Below are 18,232 nucleotides of genomic sequence, written 5' to 3' on the forward strand. Positions count from 1 at the left end.
GTCAAAATTCCATGTAATCTGGACGATTCACACCATCATTTAATCCGTTTAGCAATGATTCATTGCACACTCACTACATGTCACGCACTGAGGAAAAGGCAGGGAACGGAACAGACAAAAACTGCTGCCCCCAAGGATCTTACATTCTAATACGGGGGGGGTGGCAGGGCACGACGACGCCATCAATAACACATCTGGTATACCAGCTGGCGGCAAGGGCAGCGGAGGGAAAGGAAGCCCGGGAAGGCAGGCGGGGGAGGGCTCAGAAAGACCAAGCGTGAGAAGGTGAAGGCGGCCCAGGACACAGGCGGGGGAGGGCAGGGGTCAGCGGCAGCCTTTGAGGAAATTTCTTAAAAATCAATGATAAGGCTGGGCATAGTGGCTCACACCTGTAATCTCAGCACTTTGGGAGGCTGAGGCAGGAGTGATGGCAGCGGTAGCCCATCTAGAGTGGACACTGCCAAGATGCTGGCCGCAGCGGAGAGGCATGGCAGGGCCTCCCACTCCACAGAGCAGGCAGGAGCTCGGCCCTCCCGGGCACTGGGTTCGTTTGCGTGCACCTCAACATTCCTGTGCTCTTGGGGGCCCAGGAAGGCCCCCACCCGGCCCCCTGTAGGCTCAGAAGTACCTGCTCCTGCTGCCCCTGCAGAGCCTGGTGCTTCCGGTAGCTGGAGCCAGGGCCCACAGTCCGCTCCCAGAGGCGTCTCCCAGCATGGTTGCGAGTCGGGTGAGGGGGGCCCCAGGCTGCCCCTGAGTGTTGGAACTGCAGGGGGATCTTGTGGTGACATCGCCTCCCTCTGCCCCGGATGCCGACCCGGGCTCTGTGAGGGCCTAAAGTCTTCACCCCAGGCTGCAAGGAGGCGGACAGGGGAGCAGGATGACTGCAGGAGCAGCAGTGGCGGCAGCAGGTCCCCAGTGCCCCATGTCCCCAAGGCTGCCGATGGTGCCACCCCCACCCTCACACAGCTGGGCAAGACCCACTCCCAGGCCTGGAACCCCCGCAGCCACCTCAACCTCACTTCCTGCCGTGTCCCGGGAGCCCGTGAGCACCCGGCTGAAGGCACGGCCGGGTCTCGTGGAACCAGCCCTGGGAGCAGTGGGTTTATTTGTGCAGTGTTGTCAGGGTGGGAGCACCACAGGGGCAGCTGCAGCCATCCAGGTTGCTGCTGTGGACCCAGGCCTCCTGGTGGTCTTGGGGGCCAGGGAGGACCCCCTAACACCACAGGCTTGGGGGTGTCCCTGCTCCTGGCACCCACTCTGATCTTGGAGAGGGGTCGGGGCCAAGCCCGGGTGTTGTTGCAGCCCAGCCGGGTGTGCACCCTCAGAGCAGTGCTGAGATGCCAGTCCCCTGCCACCTCAGCCCCTCCAGACTTTGGGCACCAATGAGTGTGGGAGGGAGGCCAAGATGGAGCTGGGGGCAGCTCAGTGCTGGCCTGTGGGCACCCCTTGGCACGAGTGGCCTGGGCACCATGGGCGGCAGTGGGAGGCAGACAGGCTCCTGGGAGGGAATGGGCAGGTCCCTGGTGAGGCTCCACCTTCAAGCCAGGGTGGGCCTGAAGGCTAGGGGCCAGGCTGACAGTCCCGAGGACCACCGTGGGGACTTGTGGTGCCTTTTCCAGGCCCACCCATGGCTGCCCATGCACCAGTCGGCATGAATTTCCTCCCCTCTGAGGCCCATAAAAGCCCTGGCTTCAGCCAGAGTGGAGAAGAGGACAGAGAGACGACACGATGACCAGCTGCAGAAAGGAGCTACCCTCTCTAGGGCCTCCTCTTTGCTGAGCGCTGCAGGCATTGGGTTGACCAACTGCAGAGAAGAGCTGCCCTCTCTGCTGAGAGCTGAACACTCGTTGGGATGACCTTCCTGCAGAGAGGAGCCCCTCACTCCCAGCCTCCTCTCTGCTGAGAGCCTCTGAGCTGTTCTGACACTTAATAAAGCTCCTCTTCGTCTTGCTCACCCTCCACTTGTCTGTGTACCTCATTCTTCCTGGACACAGGACAAGAACTCAGGCAAAGGTGCTTCCGACCACAGAGGTTTCTGGCCAGAAAAGCAACACCCCAAATATCCCACAACATTTCTGGCGGCTCGTCTGGGATCTGCAGAAGGGTAAGTAAAAGTGGATCTTCTCTTTTTGTCCTTTCTTCGTGGTCCTTAAACTCAACAGCTAAAATGAAAGAAAAATACCAGGCCTCTGTCAATTAGTTAAAAGTGACCACTAGTCTCCAAGCGCCAGACTCAACACATGGAGGCCAGGCTTGCTGGGGAGGACACTGTCAAGCCCCCATCACCCTCAGGTGTTGGGAATGTTGGCTTTGTTCCAACCCAGTTTTCCTTCATGGAGGTCTAGCTGTCACATGGGACCAGAAGGAGGTCCTAGAGCAACTGCGGGTATTTGGCTGAGGTTACCCCTTGGTGTTATCCAAAGGCCCCTGGACTGACTCCAGTCCCCGGCCTCCCATGAGGGTGTTGGCACAAGGACCTCCACTCTTTCCTATCATTCTTTTCTCTTTCTTTTGTGGCTGTCGTGGTTCCTATCTCTTCTTTATGTACAATGTTAAATGTTAAGGATGTTGTTGCAAACCAGAAATATTACTGGGTAGAATGAGCATTTGACTGAGTCATCAAAACTATAAAATGGAAGGTTAAGAATAGCACAGATGAAGTAAAGTGTGCCTTGGTATCTGTATGTAAATTTGTGGCAAAAATGTTCTTGTCATTTCCTTGGCCGCCAACTTGGTGCCAAGCACCTTGAGACCCAGAAAAGAAGCATGGTCTCAGGAAGGAAGCTTTTCTGTAAACGTGAAACCCAGAAGAGAAGCATGGTCTCAGGAAGGAAGCTTTTCTGTAAACGTGAAACCCAGAAGAGAAGCATGGTCTCAGGAAGGAAGCTTTTCTGTAAACGTGAAACCCAGAAGAGAAGCATGGTCTCAGGAAGGAAGCTTTTCTGTAAGCGTAAGACACAGAAGGGAAGCATGGTCTTGGGAGGAAGCTTTTCTGTAAATGTGAGGACCAGTGATCCGAGGCCTTGTGTGTGCAGGCTTTCTTTGCCTTGCAGGGTAACTTGGACCTTTGCCTCTATTGTAGGATTGATCCAACCCTCCTGGTGGCCATCTCAGGAGAGGCTGCAAGAGGCAATCCCAGGGAAATAGAGGGGCAAACCCCAGAGGCACCTCCAGTGGAGGAATCAAACCCTTCACTCCTCCCTACTCAGGTTCTCTCTCAAGCTTTCCCCAGCCTAGAAATCCTCATTTTAGGCCGTTCTGAGTCAAACTAAGGGGGATCTTGGCAAGTTTTCAGATAGCCCTGACAGATATATGGAGGCTTTCCAGAACTTAACCCAAGTATTTGAGCTCTCCTGGAAGGATGTCATGTTACTTCTGAATCAAACCCTGACTGCTGAAAAGCAGGCCACCCCGCAAGCGGCAGAGAATTTGGGGGATGAGCTGTATATCTTATATAGGGCCAGGGAAGAGGAGAAGCTTTATCCAATTGGATGAATAGCAGTACCATTGGAGGACCCTAAATGGGACCCCAGTGATAAAATGGGAGAATGGAGGATGAAACACTTTCAGATGTGATACTGGAGGGCTTGTGAGGGAAAGGGGCTGGGCCTCTTGATTGCACCGGGCTGTCCATGGTAGAGCAGGGATTGGCCCCACTGCCTTCCTGGGGGATGGCAGGGGCCTTGGTGAAGTGTGCCTCTCTGTCTCCTGATTCAGTCAATGAACGGCTGGTCCTAGGGGATGACGAGATGAGTTCATTGCACAGGCAGCCCCTGATGTCAGAAGGAGGATGCGGGAATGGGCTGTGGGACCAGATGGTACTTTGGGGGCATCCTGGGAGGGGCCACCTCAGTTTTTTCCAGTGGGAACCGGGAGGAAGTCCAGAAAAGGGAGAGGAGATACAGGAAAAAGGCAAAGGCTCTAACAGCTGCCCTGTGGGCTCATGGACCCCAGAATCCCTGGATACACCTGTGACTGCTGCAAATGTGTTGGGCTAGGGCCCCACAGGAGGGTTTCCAGACAGTGCAGGGAGGAGGGTCCTTCAGGAGGGTTTCCAGACAGTGCAGGGAGGAGGGTCCTTCAGGAGGGGCTTTCCAGACAGTGCAGGGAGGAGGGTCCTTCAGGAGGGGCTTTCCAGACAGTGCAGGGAGGAGGGTCCTTCAGGAGGGGCTTTCCAGACAGTGCAGGGAGGCCACCTTGACCCTGTCCAGTTTGCCTTGGGGACTGTAGGGTCCAGCCCTATGGGGCTTAGTGGGTGTTCTCCCCATGTGCGGAGACGAGAGATTGTAATAAATAAAGGCACAAGACAAAGAGATAAAGAGAAAGCAGCTGGGCCTGGGGGACCACTACCATCAAGACGCGGAGACCGGTAGTGGCCCTGAGCGCCTGGGTGCGCTGATATTTATTGCATACAAGACAAGGGGGCAGCGTAAGGAGGGTGAATCTTCTAAGTGATAAGGTGAAGCAAGTCACGTGATCATAGGACAGGGGGCCCTTCCCTCTTAGGTAGCTGAAGTAGAGAGGAAAGGCAGCATACATCAGTGTTTTCTTCTATGCAGTTATAAGAACGATCAAAGGCTTTAAGACTTTCACTATTTCTTCTACCGCTATCTACTACGAACTTCAAAGAGGAACCAGGAGTACGGGAGGAGCATGAAAGTGGACAAGGAGTGTGATCACTGAAGCACCACAGGGAGGGGTTAGGCCTCCGGATGACTGCAGGCCAGGCCTGGAGAATATCCAGCCTCCCACAAGAAGCTGGTGGAGCAGAGTGTTCCCTGACTCCTCCAAGGAAAGGAGACTCCCTTTCACGGTCTGCTAAGTAACGGGTGCCTTCCCAGGCACTGGCGTTACCGCTTGACCAAGGAGCCCTCAAGCGGCCCTTATGTCGGCGTGACAGAGGGCTCACCTCTTGCCTTCTAGGTCACTTCTCACAAAGTCCCTTCAGCACCTGACCCTACAACCGCCGGTTATTCCCAGGTTATATAGTAATGGAACAAAGAGTAATATTAAAAGTTAATGATTAATAATGTTTATAATAATGATTGATAATTGTCCGTGATCATCTCTATATCTAATTTGTATTATGACTATTCTTATTCTAACTATTTTCTTTATTATACTGAAACAGTTTGTGCCTTCAGTCTCTTGCCTCGGCATCTGGGTCATCCTCCACCCACAGGGGACTGCTGGAGGACAGACCATCCCTGGAGCCTGGAGACGTGGGTTGCCGGACCTGGGGCCGGTCTCCCAAATGGTGCAGCAGGACTGATGGGTCCCCAGGCTCCTCTCCCCAGCTACAGTCGTCCAGACCACCATTGCCATCCAGGAACCCCAGGGATTGTAGGGGTCAAGGGAAGGAGGACGGACCTCCTCCTGGACTCCAGAGTTCTCCTCTCCAATCTGGGCCCCCCTCCCCATCTCTTGGCACAACTGTGAGTGGCATCTCAGGCCTCCTTCCTCCACCATGTCAGGAATCAACACAGTCTTGTGAATACAGGGACCTCTCCATGGAGGGGTCAGCTTTTTTTCCTTTCAGAAGGCACCTTCTTAGGCCAGGCCCCCGATTCCCAGGACTTCCCTCCTCCACCTTGTTTGAGGAGGACCTGGCCCCACAGCGCCACCTGTTTATAACAGGAAAGCAACAGGAGCTGCCGCCACCTGTTAGTAGCTGCAATTTGGTGAGGGACACTTGGGACTAACTGAATGGGTCCACACACCGTCCTGAGGCCAGACCCCAGGAGAACCCCCGGGAGATGCCCCGCCTGCCTCAGACATACGCCCCCTTCCCCAGAGGAGCGCCGGGGGCATAGCAAGAGCCCGGGACTCGTCTGATGAATGAACAAGTAGTGGACGGATGGACGGGCAGACTGACCAACAGGCCGGCAGTGGACGGGGTGTGTGCAGATGAAAGGTGTCCCCCCCAAGAGCCTACAGGGGCCATACCCCTCAGCTACCTTCCATGCCAAGGACCAAGGCCAGAGACCTCAGAGCAGCCCCAGCCACAGGCGTGGGGCAGGGGCCACACTCCACAGGGTGAGGGGTGGTGCCCATGGGCAGCCGGGCAGGCTCCGTGGAGGGGCTGGACTTGGCTGGAGCCCAGGTTGGAAGGTTTGCAAGCGTGGGCGCCAACAGGAAGCGCCAGGACGCTTGCCTCTGGGTGAGCTGTGCCCCCACGCCGGGTCCATCAACCACCAAGGGGCTCCCCTAATGCACTCCGAACCCCGCCCCTGCAGGCGGTGGGACCTGAGGCAGCCTCCCAAGCCCCTCTGTGCACCGGCTCACTCCTGAATTCGGCTTTGACTATATTTTGCTTCCAATGTCCTCACACCTTTCTCCCCAGATCCTCCCCCTTCTGCTCCTTAAGACGCCCACCCCATCCCCCTCCACCCACGCAGGCTCTGCCCTGAAGGTTTGTCTTCTATGCCCTCCCACAACTCCGGGCACGCACCTGGCAGCTCTGCCCACGACCTGGGCCCAGCCCACCTTCTCTGTGAGCACTTCCTGTGCCCCCCACGCTGAGCCCACCGTGCCCCGAAGCCCTCCTGCGCCCTCTCCCACCGCCTCTTGGGAGGTGACTGACAGGCCACCCCCCACCCAGGACCCATCTAAGAGCAGCGCTCACTCACCCTTCGAGGCCCTCAGGTTCCGGGCTCTCAACCTGATCGTGCACCCAAGCGGCCCGAGGCTCCGTGCAGATTCCGGGCCCCACAGACAACCGCTTCCTCCAGGAAGCCCACCGTCAAGCCCCCCTCCAGGGCTCCTGTACCAGGAGCTGGCTCCAGGGAGAGTGCGACACTCAGGGCTGGCCACAGGGGTCAGATAAGACTCTGCCGAGCCTGGAGCTGGAAGCTGCGGCGGCGGCCTAGCAGGCATCGCCATCCGTCTGGCCCGGCTGCAGTGAGGGAAGGTGCACCCCAGATTCCTGGCTTTGCCAAAACTGTGCCTGGCGGGCACCACGCATTCTCAGGGAGGCGCCGCAGCTCTGGGGGGGGGGGCACCCACAGCCCTGTCTGCCAAGGGGAGGAGGGAAGGTGGGCAGAGCCGGCCCTGGGGGCCCTGCAGGCCGCCGGGTACCGGCGTTCCCATCATAGCTCCAGCCGCACGGAAGCCCCTTCACTGAGTCCTCTTGTGAGCCCTTCGGCCTGACCGGGCTGCAGAGGCCCTCCAGGCTGGCTTCCTCCGTCATGCGGCCCAGCCTGGCCCCTGCAGGGCCCCAGGTGGGCCTGGGGTGGACCTGGGTGCAGGGCGGGACCCAGCCCATGCCAGGCACATACCTCCAGGCCCGCTCTGTGCCGCACAAACTTGTCTCCCAGGATTTTTCCACACGAAACCTGTCTCCCAGGGAATCAGCCAGTCCGATGAGCTGGGCGTTCCCACCCCGCCCTCCGAGGCCCCCACAGTCCTGTCCCCGCCGCAGAGGCTGCCCCGCACGCGCCGGGCCAGGGATGGAGCCCTGGACACCTCGGCCGTCAGCAGTGGCCTCTGGGATGAGCTGGGAGGCTGGCGGGATCCGGACCACGAGCCGGGTAGGTCTCCCACCCCTTCCCCACCACCCCGACCCCACCTGGTGGCCCCAGCCCGGGCCTCACCCATCCTTTCAGTGGACCTTCCCCTCCCCCTTTAACTCCCACGCTGGCCTCCGACTCCTACTCTCCAGCTTCCTCCCCTCAGAACTGACCTCACCCTTAATGCTGCCTCCTAACCCTGACCCGACCCTCACGCCAGACCCCTGCCCCCAACCCCATTAAGGCAAAAATCTTCCAGGGACGGGGCTAGGGGGCAAGGGTCTGCCCTGGAGGAGAGCCCAGAGCCAGGGTCCAGGGAGAGGCAGAGGCTGTCCGATGAGCTCGTGAGAGAAGCCCAGAGGTTGTCACAGATGTTCCGCTCCCACCCCCAGCCCTCCTAGGCTTATCCCCACCCCCATCTACCAGGGGCTTGTCCCAGAGGCTAGAGGGCCTCAGAACCCATTTGCTGGCTGTGGTGCTCGAAGGAGACCTTCTGGGCACAAGCCCTGCTTGGTCCGGGGCCCCCCCACCAGGGGCCCCCCACTACCCCACCCCCCACCAGGGGACCCCCCCCAACCCCCCCACCCTCGCTCCCTCTCCATCCAGGCCTCTGCTCTCCCAGACCCCTGGTTCTTCCCCGCACACCCGCTCCTGCCCCAGCCTGACATGCGCTGACAGGAGTGCAGGCCCTCTGAGTCAACCCCCTGGGGCGGCCCCGCCCCCCTGCACCCTGACTCATGTGCTGGGAACGGCCTCCCACCCCAGGGCCTGGGGGGCAGGAGCAGTGGTGCCAGGGTCCCAGAAGCCAGAGAGGGTTTTGGAGGCCTCCGTAGGGGGTGAGGGGGTCCTGGGGGTGAGTTCCAGGGTCTGCAGGCTTCGGGGGAGGGCCGGTCCATCCACATGCTTCCTGGTGCGGAGGGGGCTCGCTGGATTCCAAGGACCAGGGCCAGGGCCTCCATGGAGTCCCGTTGGACCCTAAAGCTCTGTCCCTCCAGCCTTTGTCCTGACCCCTGGGACTGACCCCTGGGACTGACCCCTGACTCCCGACAGTGTCTCCTGCCAACCCTTCCTAGGCCTCATCCCCACCTCACCAGGAAGGCTGGGCTACCATGGAGGCTGGCTGATTCTTGGAGCTACCTAGGGCCCTAGACCCCCAGGGACTGGGACACCCTCCCCTTCATGCTGGGGGTGGCAGGACATAGGCCCCTCGCAGGCCCCCTGCCCTTCCCTGACACTCAGGACACAGAGGGCCCCTCTGTCCCAGCCCCACGACAAAGGGCCCGGTCTGGCCTTTACAGGCTGAGAACAAGAAGGACCCAGGTCCCCGTGGCCCTGTCGTGGGATGGGAGAAAAGGAGGCGGGAGGCCAGGCTGGGACCTGGGGCCATGCAGGGCCTGTTCTTCCGCCCAAATTCCACCTTAAGCAGGCGGCGGCCCCTCCCTCCCACCTGGCCAGGTGTCCCCGCCCCCAGCTGCGCTCAGGGCTGGGCAGGCGTCTGTCTTCAGGCGGCTCTGGGTGAGGCTGGCGGGGCGGGGACTTCAGGGAGAGGGCCTCGAGGGACAGGACGTGAAGACAGTTGGGTTTGGAGGCGGCCGCCAGGCCCAGGCCCGGTGGACCTGCCGCCATGCAGGACGGTAACTTCCTGCTGTCGGCCCTGCAGCCTGAGGCTGGCGTGTGCTCCCTGGCGCTGCCCTCTGACCTGCAGCTGGACCGCCGGGGCGCCGAGGGGCCGGAGGCCGAGCGGCTGCGGGCAGCCCGCGTCCAGGAGCAGGTCCGTGCCCGCCTCTTGCAGCTGGGACAGCAGCCGCGGCACAACGGGGCCGCTGAGCCCGAGCCTGAGGCCGAGACTGCCAGAGGTAGGCGGTGGGGACAGCAGCGGGGACGGCGGTGGTGGGGAGAGGTGGCTGCGGGCGGACGTGATAGTGTGAGGGCAGAGGCCGCAGTGAGGCCGGCTCGTGACTCACCAGGCCTCACACTGAGTCACACACCCTGCCCCAACGGGCGTGGGGAGAAGCCATGGGTGGGGCTGCTCCATCCAAGCAGGGACCCCGGGGTCCTCCAGAGACTGAGCCTGGCCTGGCCCCACCTGTGCCTGGAGTCCTGGAGCCCTCCCTGTGGGGGATGACAGGGAAGGTTGGCACATGGCAGGCGGGCCAGGCCACTCAGTCGGCAAACCCGGAACATGCACGCGCCTGGCCCCAGTAGCACAGGCTCACATAGGGTCTCAGGGACACCCAGACACCCACGCTCCTCCCATACCTCACGGGAATGAGCAGAACGGGAAAGCGGGGAGCGGTGTGGGGGTGCTGGAAGTCCTGGAGGAAAGCCAGGCCTGTCTGGACCAGGGGCTCCCTGAGGAATTAGAGGGGAGGGCCCGGCTGGAGTGACCTAGATTTCTCTGTGGGAACAGCAGGTGGAGGAGCACCCCTCGGTGCCAGCCAGACCCACCTGTGGCGGAATCCTGGCCCCACTCACGCGAGTGTGTGTGCATGCGTGTGAGTGTGAGTGACAGGAGCACAGACGCTGTGAGTTGAAGGCAGTGGTTCTAGGAACGTCATTTCCTCCTTCCCAGGCTACAGCAACAGGGATTAAGGTTAGACAGTAAGATGGACCTCCCAGAATGCCAGGGACCCAGATGCCAGTTCATCATGGTCCACTTGGTGTTTAGAGGGGCCCTCCCCAGGACTGGCCTCCAGCCACTGGCCAGGGGGAAGTGAAGGTCGCCCAGCGGAGGGGCCGGTCCGGCGGCCTGGACCGTGGGGTCCTCCCTCCAGGGACCTCAGCCTTGCTGGTGACCAAGTCGGGTGCCCAGGGGTCATGGGGTGGAGGACGGTGAGGGAAGGGTTAATTAACACCCTGGCTGCCCTGCCAATTACAGGGAGGTGGATTATAATTGGGGGGTGGGGGTGAGGTCCCCAGGCTGGGGCGTGCCCCCACTCCGGGCTGGGCCTCACGAGCGTCAGAGGGTTAATAGCCCCGGCCCAGAAGCCCCATTAACCAGGGTGAACCTGGGGCCTCTGCCATGGGGGTGTCCCCCACAGAGCATCCAGCTCTGGGCAGAGTTGTGGGAGGGCCACGGCCCCTTTCCCTGCACCCCACCCTGAGTCCCTCAGCCAGGTCGCTCTGGTGGGCCTTCTCATGCCTCCACCGTCAGCCCGTCCTCTCTGCACCATCCATGAGTCCATCCCTCTGCCCAGTCACCATCCAACCGTGGGACCCTGTCGTCGACGGCTCTCCCACCCCTCCATCCACCACTCTGTCCATCCTTCCAACAGTCACAGCAGCCCTCCCATCCTCCTCCTGCCTGTCCCTCCATCCACCCTCCGCCCTCCACCCTCTGCCCACCCACCTGTCTGTCCACTCCCTGTGGAGTCGGGCTGACGCAGCTGCCGTTGGCGTGTGTGTGGCTGGACGGGGTGGGTGTGGCCCCTGCCTCAGGCTCTGCCGGGTGGGAGAGGGCACTGCAACAGGGCATACTGGTCCAGGGAGACAGTGTCACTCTCCTGTGACCGGGCACAGATGAGGTTTGGGCACAGGAGGGGCTCAAAAGGAGTCAGTGTGGGCCGGGGCAGGCCAGGCTGGCTTCCTGGAGGAGGCTGGGCACTGTACCATGGCAGGGATTGGAGAACTGATGTCAGAGTCCCTGGCACATTCCTCCTGGCGACCAGGAGGTCAGTGGGTGAGCGTATCTGCCCTCTCGGGTAGAGGAGGCACAGCTGGGGGGTGGGCTGTGGAAGGTGGACCACCAGGGCTGACATGTGAGGAGACCAGGCCATGGCAGGAACGGGGAGGCACTGGCCCTGGAGCCCCCCTGGCCTCCCTGCCCTGGATTGGAGGCTGCTCCTAGGATTGCCAATAGCGATGGAGTGGTGGAGAGGAGGCAGGAGGCCAGTGCTTTGCTGTGTGGCAGAGCTGGGCTACCACCGTCCCTCTCCACAGGCACATCCAGGGGGCAGTACCACACCCTGCAGGCTGGCTTCAGCTCTCGCTCTCAGGGCCTGAGTGGGGACAAGACCTCGGTGAGCGATGGGCCCAGCCCGAGGGGGACGATCTGAGCTCTGCAGTCTGGAGAGTGGGACTCTCTGGACACAGGTGAGCCTAGGCACGCCCTCACCGCCCCCTCTCGACCCACAGGGCTTCCGGCCCATCGCCAAGCCGGCCTACAGCCCAGCCTCCTGGTCCTCCCGCTCTGCCGTAGATCTGAGCTGCAGTCGGAGGCTGAGTTCCGCCCACAACGGGGGCAGCGCCTTTGGGGCCGCAGGGTACGGGGGTGCCCAGCCCACCCCTCCCATGCCCACCAGGCCCGTGTCCTTCCATGAGCGCAGTGGGGTTGGAAGCCGGGCCGACTATGACACGCTGTCCCTGCGCTCGCTGCGGCTGGGGGCCGGGGGCCTGGACGACCGCTACAGCCTGGTGTCTGAGCAGCTGGAGCCCGCGGCCGCCTCCACCTACAGGGCCTTTGCGTACGAGCGCCAGGCCAGCTCCAGCTCCAGCCGGGCAGGGGGGCTGGACTGGCCCGAGGCCACTGAGGTTTCCCCAAGCCGGACCATCCGTGCCCCTGCCATGCGGACCCTGCAGCGATTCCAGAGCAGCCACCGGAGCCGCGGGGTAGGCGGGGCAGTGCCGGGGGGCGTCCTGGAGCCTGTGGCTCGAGCGCCATCTGTGCGCAGCCTCAGCCTCAGCCTGGCTGACTCGGGCCACCTGCCGGACGTGCGTGGGTTCAACAGCTACGGTAGCCACCGAACCCTGCAGAGACTCAGCAGCGGGTGAGCGGCTGGGCCCGGCTCAGGGAGGGGGCTTCTGCCACGGGCCCAGCCTGAACCCAAAGTTAGCCTGACCCCTGACCCCTGGCTCCGCAGTTTTGATGACATTGACCTGCCCTCAGCAGTCAAGTACCTCATGGCTTCAGACCCCAACCTGCAGGTGCTGGGAGCGGCCTACATCCAGCACAAGTGCTACAGCGACGGAGCCGCCAAGAAGCAGGTGACCACCCCGACCACCCACTCACTGCCCCCTGATGACCTCCCTCGTGGGCCCCACCACCTCCCACTGGCCTCTGCTCACTGAGCACCCCTCATGATCCCCAAGCTGACTGGGTAGACCCCACTCTGTCCGGAGCCCCCTCAGCAGAGGAAGAGCAGGAGGATACAATTTGGATACACCAGTATCACCTGCATCACCTCCGTACCCCCACATATACCTCATCACCTCCATATACCCGCACACACCTCCGTCACCTCCATACCCCCGCACACACCTGCGTCACCTCTGTACCCCCGCACACACCTGCATCACCTCCGTACCCCCGCACACACCTGCGTCACCTCCGTACCCCCACATATACCTCATCACCTCCATACACCCGCACACACCTCCGTCACCTCCGTATCCCCGCACACACCTGCGTCACCTCCATACCCCCACATATACCTCATCACCTCCATACACCCGCACACACCTCCATCACCTCCGTACCCCCGCACACACCTGTGTCACCTCCGTACCCCCACATATACCTCATCACCTCCATACACCCGCACACACCTCCGTCACCTCCATACCCCTGCACACACCTGCGTCACCTCCGTATCCCCGCACACACCTGCGTCACCTCCGTACCCCCACATATACCTCACCTCCATACACCCGCACACACCTGCGTCACCTCCATACCCCTGCACACACCTGCGTCACCTCCGTACCCCTGCACACACCTGCGTCACCTCCGTACCCCCGCACAGACCTGCATCACCTCCATACCCCCACATATACCTCATCACCTCCATACACCCGCACACACCTCCGTCACCTCCGTACCCCCGCACACACCTGCGTCACTTCCGTACCCCCGCACACACCTGCGTCACCTCCATAACCCCACATATACCTCACCTCCATACACCCGCACACACCTCCATCACCTCCGTACCCCCGCACACACCTGTGTCACCTCCGTACCCCCGCACACACCTGTGTCACCTCCGTACCCCCGCACACACCTGCATCACCTCCGTACCCCCGCACACACCTCCGTCACCTCCCTATACAGCTGCATCCCCTGCATATCTACATCTACGCACCTGGACACAGCTGCACACAGGTGCATAGTCTGCATCCATCCACATGCGTCTGTGCACCCCCATATGCCTGTGCCCGCAGGCTCGCAGCCTTCAGGCCGTGCCTAGGCTGGTGAAGCTCTTCAACCACGCCAACCAGGAAGTGCAGCGCCATGCCACAGGTGCCATGCGCAACCTCATCTACGACAACGCTGACAACAAGCTGGCCCTGGTGGAGGAGAACGGGATCTTCGAGCTGCTGCGGACACTGCGGGAGCAGGATGATGAGCTTCGCAAAAATGTCACAGGTGCTGCCTGTCCCCTCCTCCACCTGTCCTTCCTCCACCTGCGCCCCTCTGCCTATCCCCCCTGCCTTCCTCCCCACCTGCCCCCCTCCACCTGCCCACCATCTGCCCCCCTTCTCCACCTGCCCCCTCTGCCACCTGCCCCCCTACTCCTCCTCCCCCCTCTGCCTATCCCCCCTCTGCCTTACCCCCTCCACCTGCCTGCCATCTGCCCCACTCCTCCACCTGCCCCCTCCTCCACCTGCCTCCTCCTCCACCTGCCCCCTCTGCCTGTCCGCTACTCCTCCTGTCCTCCCTCTGTGTCCCCCCCCACCTGGCCCCCCCTCCTCCACCTGCCCCCTCTGCCTATCCCCCCACCTGTCCCCCCCTCCACCTGTCCCCCTTTTCTGCCTGTCCCCCTCCTCCTGTCCCTCCTCTGCCTGTCCTCTCTCCTCCGTTCTGACCCGTCTACCCCATTCGGTTCCCCTCTGTCCCTTTGTCCCTTTTGCTGGCCGTGTTCCTACTTGGGCCTCCACTGCCCGCCTCTTTCCTGGACCCCCGGCCACCTTGTCCTGTGGTTTTGTCTCCTTGGAGCCGCCTGCACTGCCAGGCCTGCTCACCACCCCACCCCCACATCTTGTCCCCTCTTGCTTGGTCCCAGCTCTATCACCTCAAATGCCACCCCAGGGTCTCCCCAGTGGGGCTCGTGGGTGAGGCACAGAACACCAGGCCAGCCCCTGGGGAGAGGCAGGACCTCTTCACGCCATCCCCAGAAAAGCGGAGGAGGTTGGAGGGCAGACGCTGAGAGCAGCCTCCGCCGTCCTCCAGGGATCCTGTGGAACCTTTCATCCAGCGACCACCTGAAGGACCGCCTGGCCAGAGACACCCTGGAGCAGCTCACAGACCTGGTGTTGAGCCCCCTGTCGGGGGCTGGGGGTCCCCCCCTCATCCAGCAGAACGCCTCGGAGGCGGAGATCTTCTACAACGCCACCGGCTTCCTCAGGTGCGCCAGCCTCGGGCAGTGGGGTGGGGACTGCAGGCGCGGGTCACTGCAGGGACTCCGCCTGGCCTGGCGTTCACAGCCCCACACACCGCACGCCTCGCGCTGGGGATGGGCGTGCGAGGGCCCAGGATGGGTTGGGGCAAGGCCTGGGATGGGGGGTCCCTGGGGGGCTCTGATCCACCTCGGTCCCCAGGAACCTCAGCTCAGCCTCTCAGGCCACTCGCCAGAAGATGCGGGAGTGCCACGGGCTGGTGGACGCCCTGGTCACCTATATCAACCACGCCCTGGACGTGGGCAAATGCGAGGACAAGGTGAGGGGCGCGGTGTGGAGGAGGGGCCGTGCCCCCCGGGCCGCCGCTCTGACCCGCACCCCTGCCCGCAGAGCGTGGAGAACGCGGTGTGCGTGCTGCGGAACCTGTCCTACCGCCTCTACGACGAGATGCCGCCGTCCGCGCTGCAGCGGCTGGAGGGTCGCGGCCGCAGGGACCTGGCGGGGGCGCCGCCGGGAGAGGTGGTGGGCTGCTTCACGCCGCAGAGCCGGCGGCTGCGCGAGGTGGGCACCAGCCTGAGCGGGGCGTGGGGTGGGTGCTGCGACCCCGGCCCCGCTGACCCTGGCCTCCGCGGACCCCGGCGCCGCTCACCCCGCCCCGCTCACCCCGGCCCCGCTCACCCCGCCCCGCTCACCCCGACCCCGCTCACCCCGGTCCCGCTCACCCCGGACCCCGCTCACCTCGGCCCCGCTCACCCCGGACCCCGCTCACCCCGCCCCGCTCACCCCGGGCCCCGCTCACCCCGGCCCCCGCTCACCCCGGCCCCCGCTCACCCCGCCCCGCTCACCCCGGCCCCGCTCACCCCGCCCCGCTCACCCCGCCCCGCTCACCCCGGGCCCCGCTCACCCCGGGCCCCGCTCACCCCGGGCCCCGCTCACCCCGGCCCCCGCTCACCCAGGCCCCCGCTCACCCCGGCCCCGCTCACCCCGGCCCCCGCTCACCCCGGCCCCCGCTCACCCCCGCCCCGCTCACCCCGGCCCCGCTCACCCCGCCCCGCTCACCCCGGGCCCCGCTCACCCCGCCCCGCTCACCCCGGGCCCCGCTCACCCTGGCCCCGCTCACCCCCGCCCCGCTCACCCCGGCCCCGCTCACCCCGGGCCCCACTGACCTCGGCCCCGCTCACCCCGGGCCCCGCTGACCCCCGGCCCGCTCACCCCGCCTCGCTCACCCCGCCCCGCTCACCCCGGCCCCGCTCACCCCGCCCCGCTCACCCCGACCCCGCTCACCCTGGTCCCGCTCACCCCGGACCCCGCTCACCTCGGCCCCGCTCACCCCGACCCCGCCGACTCCTCCCCGCCCTGCGCAGCTGCCCCTCGCCGCCGATGCGCTCACCTTCGCGGAGGTGTCCAAGGACCCCAAGGGCCTCGAGTGGCTGTGGAGCCCCCAGATCGTGGGGCTGTACAACCGGCTGCTGCAGCGCTGCGAGCTCAACCGGCACACGACAGAGGCGGCCGCCGGGGCACTGCAGAACATCACAGCAGGCGACCGCAGGGTGGGGCACCCAACCCAGACCCGAGGGGGTCCCAGGGGTTCATGCGGTTGAGGGGGGGACAGAGGAGGGAGAGGGAGGGGAGGAGGAAGGGGATGCCCAGGGTCCGCGGAGCCTCTGAGGTCAGCGTCCCGGTGGGGCAGGCCTTGGGCCTTGGGAGGATTGAAGTTCTGCCCTGGGTTTGAAGGGAGGCACCTGATCCAGGCTGCGGCTGATGCCCCCGGCTGGGGGGCAAAGGCAGAAGCAGAGGCCCCCCTGAGGGTGGCAAGAGGATGCAGCGACCCCATTGTCGCGGGACCCCCTCAGGTGAGGGTCTGAGGCCTCCGGGTCACGGCTCACACCCTCCCTTCCCACAGTGGGCGGGGGTGCTGAGCCGCCTAGCCCTGGAGCAGGAGCGTATTCTGAACCCCCTGCTAGACCGTGTCAGGACCGCCGACCACCACCAGCTGCGCTCACTGACTGGCCTCATCCGAAACCTGTCTCGGAACGCTAGGAACAAGGACGAGATGTGTGAGTCGGACAGCCCCTCATCCCCGCCCTGCTGGACCCACATGTCAATTCTGTCTTTAAGTGTGGGCTTCAGACCACTGGGGCCAGTCCAGCTCCCTGGGGGAGGCAGGGGACCCCAGGTGCCCAGGTGGCCAGGAGTAGGGGTGCAGACTGACCCCCGGCCTCCCGCAGCCACGAAGGTGGTGAGCCACCTGATCGAGAAGCTGCCGGGCAGCGTGGGTGAGAAGTCGCCCCCAGCCGAGGTGCTGGTCAACATCATAGCTGTGCTCAACAACCTGGTGGTGGCCAGCCCCATCGCTGCCCGAGACCTGCTGTATTTTGACGGGCTCCGAAAGCTCATCTTCATCAAGAAGAAGCAGGACAGGTAGGGGCCGTGCAGCAGCCTGGTCGGGGGCCCTCCCAGTCCACCCTGCTTTCTGGCTGTGTGTCCCCTCCTGACTGCCCTCCACCCTCAGCCCCGACAGTGAGAAGTCCTCCCGGGCAGCGTCCAGCCTCCTGGCCAACCTGTGGCAGTACAACAAGCTCCACCGTGACTTCCGGGCGGTACGTTTCCCGAGCCCAGGGCAAGCAGGGACCCGGGTGCAGGGCATGGGACGCCGGGGGAGGGTCAGTGAAGAGGCCAATGGGAGGATGGAGACCAAGGACCCAGAGAGGAAGGGTCCAGGCCACACCCAGCACACTGCAGGAGGGACAGAGGGCAGAGGGCCACATGGGCAGACATGCACCCTGATCTTGGGCCTCTCTCCACTGTAGAAGGGCTATCGGAAGGAGGACTTCCTGGGCCCATAGGTGAAGCCTTCCGGAGGAGAAGGTGACGTGGCCCAGCGTCCAAGGGACAGACTCAGCTCCGGGCTGCTTGGCAGCCCAGCCTGGAGGAGAAGGCTAATGACGGAGGGGCCCCTCGCTGGGACCCCTGTGTGCATCTTTGAGGGTCCTGGGCCACCAGGAGGGGCAGGGTCTTATAGCTGGGGACTTGGCTTCCGCAGGGCAGGGGGTGGGGCAGGGCTCAAGGCTGCTCTGGTGTATGGGGTGGTGACCCAGTCACATTGGCAGAGGTGGGGTTGGCTGTGGCCTGGCAGTATCTTGGGATAGCCAGCACGGGGAATAAAGATGGCCATGAACAGTCACTGCCCTGTGTCCTTCCATGGCTGGCCCGACCCTGTGGCTGGCAGCATGATCCTGGGACTCGAGGTGTCCCCAGGCACCCCCTGCCCCTGAGGACACCCACCCCCTGGGCTCACACACAAGCCTCCCAAGATCAGAGGACATAGGACATGGAGAGCCCAGCAGAGGGACAGCTGGCACCTCAGGGCCAAGAGGGGACAGGGTGGA

The 18,232-nt window shown here is 63.4% G+C and overlaps 1 protein-coding gene across 4 annotated transcripts; it reads left to right on the top strand.

The window, feature by feature from the left end:
• Window positions 1-7,032: 7,032 nt before the first annotated feature.
• On the top strand, window positions 7,033-18,028 carry PKP3 (plakophilin 3). 4 transcript variants are annotated; one of them, XM_055355693.2, is made up of 14 exons: window positions 7,033-7,529; window positions 9,169-9,364; window positions 11,448-11,527; window positions 11,643-12,274; window positions 12,368-12,491; window positions 13,668-13,872; window positions 14,677-14,851; window positions 15,045-15,162; window positions 15,234-15,404; window positions 16,208-16,393; window positions 16,747-16,900; window positions 17,072-17,264; window positions 17,356-17,443; window positions 17,654-18,028. In XM_055355693.2, the coding sequence occupies exons 1-14, from the start codon at window positions 7,188-7,190 to the stop codon at window positions 17,687-17,689; spliced, it is 2,700 nt and encodes an 899-aa protein (XP_055211668.2). In that variant the 5' UTR covers window positions 7,033-7,187; the 3' UTR covers window positions 17,690-18,028. The 4 variants fall into 4 exon arrangements, with proteins under 4 accessions (XP_055211668.2, XP_055211669.1, XP_055211670.1 ...); XM_055355694.2 differs by lacking the exon at window positions 7,033-7,529 and having other exon boundaries at window positions 8,262-9,364; XM_055355695.2 differs by lacking the exons at window positions 7,033-7,529; window positions 9,169-9,364 and adding an exon at window positions 11,026-11,179.
• The last annotated feature ends 204 nt before the right edge of the window (window positions 18,029-18,232 follow it).

The sequence above is a fragment of the Gorilla gorilla genome, chromosome 9, assembly GCF_029281585.2.
Source record: "Gorilla gorilla gorilla isolate KB3781 chromosome 9, NHGRI_mGorGor1-v2.1_pri, whole genome shotgun sequence".
In the NCBI taxonomy this organism is placed as follows: Eukaryota; Metazoa; Chordata; class Mammalia; order Primates; family Hominidae; genus Gorilla; species Gorilla gorilla.